At 38.2% G+C, this 9,438-nt stretch overlaps 1 protein-coding gene across 1 annotated transcript in view; it reads left to right on the forward strand.

The window, feature by feature from the left end:
• LOC109545859 overlaps window positions 1–9,438 on the forward strand; it is a 139,621-nt gene that overhangs the window by 129,714 nt on the left and 469 nt on the right. Inside the window, exons 4-12 of the mRNA XM_048666789.1 lie at window positions 3,477–3,612; window positions 7,134–7,208; window positions 7,372–7,563; window positions 7,635–7,721; window positions 7,778–7,933; window positions 7,994–8,295; window positions 8,354–8,557; window positions 8,634–8,788; window positions 8,854–9,266. Of these exons, the coding sequence (XP_048522746.1) occupies window positions 3,493–3,612; window positions 7,134–7,208; window positions 7,372–7,563; window positions 7,635–7,721; window positions 7,778–7,933; window positions 7,994–8,295; window positions 8,354–8,557; window positions 8,634–8,788; window positions 8,854–9,266 (1,704 nt within the window). The 5' untranslated portion in view covers window positions 3,477–3,492. The remainder of the gene's footprint in view (window positions 1–3,476; window positions 3,613–7,133; window positions 7,209–7,371; window positions 7,564–7,634; window positions 7,722–7,777; window positions 7,934–7,993; window positions 8,296–8,353; window positions 8,558–8,633; window positions 8,789–8,853; window positions 9,267–9,438) is intronic.

Raw genomic sequence — 9,438 nt, forward strand, 5'->3', positions numbered from 1 at the left:
GAAAAATCCTATTTACACAATTTTCTTCGCGATAAGATATGTTTTGAAATTTGAATTGTATTTTTCTTTATAGAAAAGTTGCGATTTAAGTTTCCAATGGTGTCTTTTGGAAGAATCGTACAGAAGACTATTTAAAACAGGGTTAGTTAAAATCGCTGCTGGCCGCAGACGAAGATTGGTGACAAAAAACCAACAAGCTTTTATGTTTGCAATGAAGATGAAAGCAGAGAAACGATTGAGGACGGAAAATGTTGAAATAAGGACGATAAGACGATGCGAAGTCATTTTAAAACGCAGGAGCTAGCGAGGCTTTTGGATAAACCTGCTTAATTTATCTTGTGTATTTTTGGACTTTAGGGTCGAATAGTCGAGTGATAAATGAAGACAGGCAGAAGATTGTTCACAAAAACTAGCACAAAAAATTGAGGAACGACTGTACGTAAAAAGCTAGAGAAATGTATTTAAGCAAAAACTGTTTAAGAAAACCATCAGGCTCCCATGCCGGCCTATAATAAAGATGAAGAAATCGGCGAGAAATTAAGGAAAGAAGACTATTCGAGAAAAGATGAAAACGAAATAAACGTATTTAAAACTTACGAAGATAGTGAATCTATTGCCAAAAACTATTGACTTCGTGACAACTCTCATCCCATCAAGCAGTTAAATTGTCGAAAAAACCAAAAACCATAAGAAAACCGACTTCATTTTTTTTGTAGAAAAACTGCGATTTAAGGTTCCAAACATTTCTAATTGTTTTCAGACGTCAGGAAGATCCAGAGAACAGTTCTCTATGCCTATAAGAAAGATGCAGAAATAGGCAAAAAATTGAAGTAAGAAACGAAAGAATTAAGGACGACAAAAATTCACCTAATCGAATACTGCTTAAGAAAAAACATCAGGCTCCCATGCCTGTCTATAATAAAGATGAAGGTATAGACGAAAAATTAGCGAAATAAACCAATCGTTAAATAAATTTAACTAAAACTTATGAAAATAGTGGATGAGTTGCTAAAAAAAATCGATAGACCAAAAACGTTTTTCCTATGGTAAGCCGATCGAATTTTTCTTCGTAGAAAAACTGCGAATTAACTTTCCAAGCAAATCTTATCGCAAAGAAGGCATATAAAATGGAACTTTCCATGTCAAACTCAATTGGCTTGATTTTCTCAAAAACTCCGGTTTTCCGATCAAAAAAAAAATTCTGATTTTCTCTAATAGACGATTCAATCGAAACGTTCGCCCAAAACGGTGAAATTTACGCAACCAAACGCTTCCGAATTGATTTTTGCGTGACCTACAATATGCTAATGGTTCATCCAGCAGTTTTATCTGAAACACCCAACCACAACCGGGTTATAAATTGCGAAGCAGCTGCGTTAACATACTGTGTCCTTAATATGAGGCGTAATTTTCCTAAACCAAATAATCCACTGTTATAATGCGTTAAAAATCCATCAATATAAGTGAAACTGTAAAAAATTGAAGCGTAACGCGAAGTTGTTAATACTGGTTAGACTTCAATTGCTACTTGGGTGCATTGGGTTGAACCACAAGAAGAAGTAAACAGGTTTTGGTCACGACTTTTTCACTTTAAGATCAATTTGTTTCGTCCTCAATGTTTGTCTGAGTTTATCTTCTTTATAGTTGCCAATTTTTTATGTGTTCTATCTTACGAGTTGTTCTAGTATTTTCGCCTGTGGTCAGTCTAACAATGGTCGTCCAGTGATCTTCCTACGTATCTTCAACCCCGTCTTTTCTAGTTGTTATCAACACTTTCACGGTTTCTTTCTTCAAAGACTTGGTTCAAATGTTGTTATTCTCCCGGATTGAGCTTTTAAGGCTTTTCTAGCTGCTTTATTCGGTTGCTTCTATGCTTCGACTTCAACATTTCCATATCCTAACTTTTCCGCAAAAAAGTTTCACCTCTTTTTTGCTGTCGAATAATTTTTGAATTTAGGCTAAAGTTTCTGTGGAAAGTCCTCGGTTTCCGCAACAAAACTACACCATCCGCGTAGCCTACGGTCTTAATCTTCTCATTTTCGTTAGATTTCTTCTGAATTTCGGCTCATCTTTTACAGTTTACAGTAAGAGTTTTCTGTATTTATAATCATAATGCTTGAGGCGACCAATTTTATTCGCAATTTCTTTAGCCGCCTGAAAAAATATTTTGATATTTTTTAATGCTGCTTAAACGCGATTCATTGTTGTGAGTAGTTGGAAGCCTGTTGAACACTATCCAGTCCTCTGGAAGTATTAATGAATGAAAAAGACTTCACGAGTCAGTCACTTTGCTGTATTTTGCTGCTCGTTTTCATCTTTCTATCATCTTGAGCTTTTGGTTTGGTTTGATCATTAAGTCATATGATTGCATGTTTTGCATGATACAATCAAACATTGAATGCAAACTTCCTTTTTTCGATTGACTTTGTTCTCTTAGTTTTTAACATCTAAATCACTGTATATTTTATTCTCCTTTGTATCTGTTTACCGTTTCATTTATCCTCTATTTCTTGACAAAACAATGGGAATTTTCTAGTTGTGCTTGCTAATCGTTTTTGAAATATTGCTGTATTTGTTTGTGCGTCTTTTCACGCCTGTGCAAGCTTCAGAAAAATTATTGTTTGGGTCTCTCAAGGCTGATTCTTAGCTTCAGAAGAGCTCAGAACAGAGAATGATTGGTGTATCTGACCAGGAACAACGATTCAATTGCCGTTTTTTATCGCGAAAATTAACCAACTTTTTGCTTTTTATCTTTCGGCTTCAAAATGAACATTCGCAAAATCGTTGCTAATATTTCAGCCGCTGTTCTTTCAAGATATTTTAATGTTTCCGAAAAAACAAGCTTCAGTTTTTCATGAGTCACTTGTGAATTTCAAACAACACACTAATTCTATGTAGAGACAATTATTAGCCATTCCTTGTCAGGTTGGAAGGGAAAAATCAAATATTATTCCGTTTCGTGGATAGCAATTGTCCCAAATGAACTTATCAAACCTGTTCCAAGTGGCACTGAAATGGGCTACACAAATGCAATGAAGCCTGCATAAATAGATATTTGCATGCAAGCCTGTTGACGTATATTAACAATAGTATTATTTGAGAAAACATGTGTGCTATTCATTAATTTCAGCACCGAATACACATAGAGACTATATGGGCTTGCAGCGAAACAGCGACTCGCCTGCTTGACAAAAATACTTGTTTATTCACGAACTACACACAACTTAATTTAAATTGTTTGATTTTCATTCTGTTTCCAATTTGCTACACAAATACAACAAACTGTGGATAGAAAGTTGCCACAACGTCCACAGTTTCGGCAGCTGATGCAGAAAATGATTTTCCTTTGGGGCCGTCCCAATTCTTACCTAGAATTCAAAGTTTTGTGGGTTTGCAAAAGGAGAAGCTGAAAAACCGAAACTTTATTGTTGTTTTTGCTGTGTTCTTCTATAAAATTAATTAGTGTGTTTTTGCAGGCCGAAAAGTGGTTCCATGTTGTTGTACAGCAGGAAAAAGGTGCGCTACCGTCGAGACGGATACTGCTGGAAAAAGCGCAAAGATGGAAAAACGACCAGAGAAGACCACATGAAACTCAAAGTGCAGGGAACAGAGGTAAATTACGCCAACACCAAAACGGTCCATTTCGTTGAATCCAAAGCCGAAAAAAGCGGGCAAACGGCGCGAAAAGCGAAAAATAATATTTGTTTCGCCTCGCAGCAAAACTAATTCCGCTTTATTTCCTTTTTTCGTGCCTCGGCGCCGTTAAGACGGGGTAATTGTTTGGGTTAATTAACCGGCGTTTAAAAACATTAATCTTTGCTTAAATTGCACAGATTTCGGATATAAAAATGATTCGGAAAAAAGGCGTTTTGCTAAGCGCGGTGAAACTGTTTAATGTGTTTCTTCTAGCGCTAATGGATCAGTGAGATAAAGTGGGCCAGGTGCCACTTTGCCTTATTAAAGCCCCATTAATTGCGTAAAAGGGAGCCGATCTTTCTCTTCTTCTGTTCACTGAGTGGAAGATTTAATAACAAAGACCGCAATTATTTCCTGTTTAATTCGGTTCTTTAACTTCAGGTTGTTTCCGGGTTTCTTCGTTGTTGTTCGTTTTCTTTCGCCCCTATTCTGCTTCACTTTTTTATTTCTTCCACTTTGCTACATTTTGCTTTCGAACCAAATTGTCATTCGTTCCTTCACTCATCCATTCATTCTCGTGAGTGAACTATTTACATGTTTAATTTAGTTCGTTAACATCAGGTTGTTTCCCGGTTCCTTTGCCAATCTTTGACTTTCTTCTTCGTTGTCGTTCATTTTCTTTCGCCCTTATTCTAGTTCATTTTGTCATTTCTTTCACTCCCAGTTTTTCTGATACATTCGCTTTTGAGCCAAATTGTCAGCGACAACATCTTTGCCGTGATTTATCGTCAAAGCCCCCAAAACGAACATTTTTGCTAATTCAGAGCGTTTAATTAGCTAATCGTTATAATGTCGGACCGGCTCGCTTTTGGGAAAGGCTCACCCTAAATTGGCCATCGTAAAGATAATCCAATTAAGATTAGCACACTCTTTTGTTGAGAGCGAACAGCTCCGATAATTAACAGCAAAATCTGCATTTATCAAGAGGTTTAGAGAAAAAATAACTGAGTTGCACTAAACACCTGAAGCTCCGCTGTCCAATTATTATGCGAACCATTTGGGCAAAGCTTTAAAATCCCGATACAAATTACTGGGTTGGAAAATTGAATAGCATTTTTACAAACGCTTCGGCCCGTTTGTCCCATCGCAATCCCCGACAACAGAAATTGGACAAACTGTCCTATCAATTGAATTTGTCTAATGTGAAGCGCCCCGAATAAAACCTTTTACCACCCTTAGATTCCCAGAAAAAGATAAAATGTTCCTCTTTAATTCGGTTTAATTCAACAGCCTGAATGGTTACGTTTTCCGTTGGACAGCTCTAAAGCACTCAATTCAGTCATTCGGTTTCGAGTGGCGGAGCTTTCGCACTGACGTTATCGAACGCTCTAATTAATGATAATCTTGGGCTTTTTCCAGTCGATCCCAATGAGGAGCTTTTTATCGCCACTGTTTTTCGAGCCATTGGCTGAAGAAATTCACTGGACCTTATCGAACTGGCTGTTGATCAAACTAATGTCTGTGTCCTATTTTTTCAACAGTTTACTCCCTAAACCGTCTCAAAATATATTTTCTGTGTTATCAACTTTTTTTCTCAAGATCTATCGTTTAAAGAGTTAAGTGGTTATGTGGGATGCCGAGCAAAAAAGCTCAGTAACTTTGAACCCCGGCGAAGTCTAAACTTAGCTCTTCAAAAACCATACGAATTGAGGTTCGGAGGAAAGCAAAACGTAAAAAAGTTTTCCAATTGGAAGTTAAAAATTTACATTAGTTTGAAAATGCAGACCCAGTCTAGAAAACGTGTGTTTTAAAATCGCTTATAGACTTGGAAAAGCCGATTTTGATCACTGTGTGACACGACCTCGAACTCTTCATAAGCACCGAAAATTCGAAGAATCTTCGGAAAGTTCAGCAGCAATTGAAGATGCTTTTAATGTATTTAATTTTCTGAAATTTGTTTCTTTAATCGTGACTGACTATTCTGTAAGCATTCGGTATTTAATTTTGTTTAAAACTCATAAAATTTCATTCTTAGTTGTAAAATATTCTAAAGCGATTCCATCCAGTTCTTACATCATGCATGTGTAAATTCTTTTTGCAGTTTTTGTATTTTTATTTATTAATGATTTCAGTTTAGCAAGTGCTCGATTTTTCACATTTTTTCTCCTCGTTGATCCATTTGCCATTGCTTTTTAAAATAAGTTTACGTGGGATTGGAGCAAGTTAAATTGTCATGCAATAAAAAAAATAAATAGTAACAAAGCGATGGAAAAGAGTAAGCAATACATGAAGATATTAACAATAATCATTGCAAAATAACACTGGATAAAAGTGGAAAAAATGCATAGTCTTTCGGATCTAATGAAACTTGGAAGCCTAATAAGATATTGTTTCTTCCTGGCCCATATTTACCTACTATTTTTCATTTCTAAGAAAATACTGTTTGTTTTTAAGTGTTGTGCTATCATTAACTTAAACTTTACAGTTTTGTTTCTTCACTTTTTCTGTACATTTCGTATTTTTCGACTTAGGCAACAATAAAATAGACAAATAACGGATGAAAGAATCAGACAATTCAATTCAACGGAAATTAATTCAAAAAGATTTCCATTTTCAACCGGGCTAAGGCTGTTAAGGTTTTAAGGCTTGTCTATTTTATTGACCTTTGATTTGAATTGTTTCATTCTTCCCTTCTGTATTCATTTTTTGTTTCTATTTATTTTATGGTTGGACAAAATTGTTGCCTTAGAACATTACGAAATGTGCATCAAAACTGAAGAACCAAAAGGTTCAAAGACAATTTCGTGCAACAATAAAATAAATAGGCAAAATTACAAACAGGAGAGAAGAATCAAGCAATTCAAAGGGAGGGTCACCCAAAATAGTCAAGCTTAAAAAAGCCCGCCTGCGTATAGTTGAAAATTGCCAAAGGCTTGATTTTCTTAGAATTTTCAAGGCATTAAACTGTTTAAGTTAATGCTAAACTCTTGTGAAAATCGTCTAGGTACATGATAAAGAGAAAATAAGTTTTATTGAGGATGCCAGGAAAAGATCCTTCCATTTTTTATGGCTAGAAAATATGGTTTGAATAATCCGCTTCCTGTGCTCACTTCTCTCCACTTTTGCCAAAGTGTCTTATAATAAATGGTTTAAAAATTCCCTGCATCGCCAGCAGCAAATATTTTTTAAACATTCAGTTTTGGGACCCTTCTTTGGTCGATATAAGTAAGCCCCGTTTGCCTTCTCCGTCTCATTTCTGTTTAAATAATGTTGTTTTAACGCCCTAAAGATATCGGATTAGGTTCAAAACGCTCAATCTTACACCAGAATTTCTATTACATTTTTACAGACTTAAAACGCGTTTTGTCCGAATTTACGTATAAAATTGACGATGTGAACTTTGGCAATTGTTAAAAACACTTTTTAAAACCCAGGACAGCAAACATCAAATAGCACAACTTTAATGCTAAAAATTGAATCCGGCTTCTATTTTTCAGTGCATCTATGGTTGTTACGTGCACTCGGCAATTCTGCCAACGTTTCACCGCAGATGTTACTGGCTTCTTCAGGTAGTATGTCAATTTTTCAATTTCTATTCAATTTACTGAGGACTAATTGCGGAACTTTTGAAACCACTAAAGAAACAATCAAATTTTCCTAGTATTAGTCCGTAGTGAATCGCCGCTAGATAACAAAATAAATGTGGAAATTCACTTTGATTTGTTTTGGTTGAAGAATCCGGACATTGTCCTTGTCCACTACCTGAACGTCCCGTATCCGGACGACAACAAACTGGCTGTGATAACACCGAACTTGGCTCTATGGGCGGATAAGAAAGAGTGGACTAAGGACGAGTTGGTGTCGCAATTGAAACCGATGTTTTTTAGTGAAGATGAACCCGACCTGAACAACGAACTGGAAATATCGGTAGGCGAAGATTTCCACTCAAGAGTTGCCGCTCAAGATTAAAAACCCTCAGCGTGAATGTTTTTTTACAGAATTTTAAATTGCAGACCGCCGAGACGGTGGAAGCGATCGTAAGCCAGCTAATGGAAAAACAACGAGTGGCTAGACAAGCAGCTTTAGTACGTACGAGATTAACCGGCATGGATCGTAAATAAAAGAAGGCAATCTATTCCAGGTGAAACAGTTGGAATGCGGCTGTCCAGACTCCACTTGTGCCGATGGAAAAAGCTGTTCGCATCCAATGCGCAGGATAACATCGGCCAAGTCCGGCTCTCCTCTCCCCAGCTCCAGTACAAATTCCAGAAATTCCAGTTCAGAAAGCAACAATCAGGCAATGATTCAGCACGGTGTTTCCAACTGTGCATCTAAACCCTCGTTCCCGATTATCCAGGTGTCTTCTACGACCGGCTCTGGATCGCTTCACGTCAACAACCACCACAGCACCCCAAGAGTGTATTCCAGAGACCGAAGCTCCCAGTTATCCGCGCAAAATGCCAGTAATTGCTCATCCAGTTCCAGCAATACTCCTCCTCTGGTTTTGAGTTTGTCGCAAATTCAAGGTAGTGGAGGCCTCCTGATCCTCAACAGCAATACCAATAGTACAAATCATCAAAACCTGGTCAATCCGGTGTCGGTGGCCAACTTCATGACATGCAACACCAACCGAGGGATAATCAAAGAACAGCGAACAAGGTAGTAAGGATCAAAGTGGCTTCGAGTGCTTTTAGCAACGAGATATTTCCTCCCAAAGCCATCTAGTGCTCAAGCAGGAAGTAATGGATACGACCAGCACGTCTTCGTGTCTGCACGCGGGCAACAGCAAGCAAGAGGCGAAAAACAAACCGCCAACGGAGAGCAAAATGGAGATAAGCGAAAACGTCCGACAATCATTTTTCGATGGCAATATTTACGGGAACGCCACTGTTCAGCAACATCCGCAATCCAGGAACAACATGTAAGGCTCCAAACCAGCTTCTGTCCATTTTCACTAACCTATTAAACGGAATCTTTCTCCTGCGGATGGTTCTTAGACGGTCCATTTTCAGATCTCAGTCCCAAAGTGAAGTGGTGATGTCCAGTGCGCCTTCCACTCCTTCCAAAATGATGGACACTGGCCCGGACGATTCCAACAATACAGACTTCAAGCAACATCAGAATTATTGCGAAAACACCGTGGTTTTGCTTGGTATGTTGTGTTTTTTGGGTCAGTTTCAGTGCCAATCAAGGCACATTCCCCTGTTATTTGCGTAGGTACTGACTCCAACGGAACGCTGGTAAGCAAGAGCGACGGTTCCTCAATAATAAACCGGGGATTTTTCAACGAAACTCTGGATCTGTCGCAAGAGGACATTCAGAGAACGCTTTCAGCCAACATGCCCATGTGTTCCAACGAGCTGGAGAACCACCACCCCACTCATCCCTCGGAACCGAACACTGCCACCCAGCAGATCAAGAAGCAAACTGAACCTGCTAATCTACCAGGTGAGTTCAGTTCCATTTCAGCCCCAACAGGAAAGTTGCGGACCAACAGAAGTGACGATAATTTCGTCCGAATTCGTACGAATCATTTCGGATCTAGTGGACGAGCTTTTCTTTTTCTGACGGAAGCAGTTCGGACGAAAACGCATCCAGCGGCCCACATACTACACACTATTATACCGGGAGTCAATTTGAAAACTTCTCACCCTTAATATCTTTCTTGTAGTTAAAAATATGAAAAATCGGAAAGACCCGTCAATTTTATTCGTAAGGGGGACACTTTAAATGAATATTTTTAGCCTCCTTGTTTCAACCCCTTAGGAGGGGTAGATGTCACCCTGAGAATCTTCAATGGGA

This window comes from Dendroctonus ponderosae, unplaced genomic scaffold (genome assembly GCF_020466585.1).
Source record: "Dendroctonus ponderosae isolate FM_Combo_2020 unplaced genomic scaffold, Dpon_F_20191213v2 Dpon_F_20191213_5, whole genome shotgun sequence".
Lineage (NCBI taxonomy): Eukaryota > Metazoa > Arthropoda > Insecta > Coleoptera > Curculionidae > Dendroctonus > Dendroctonus ponderosae.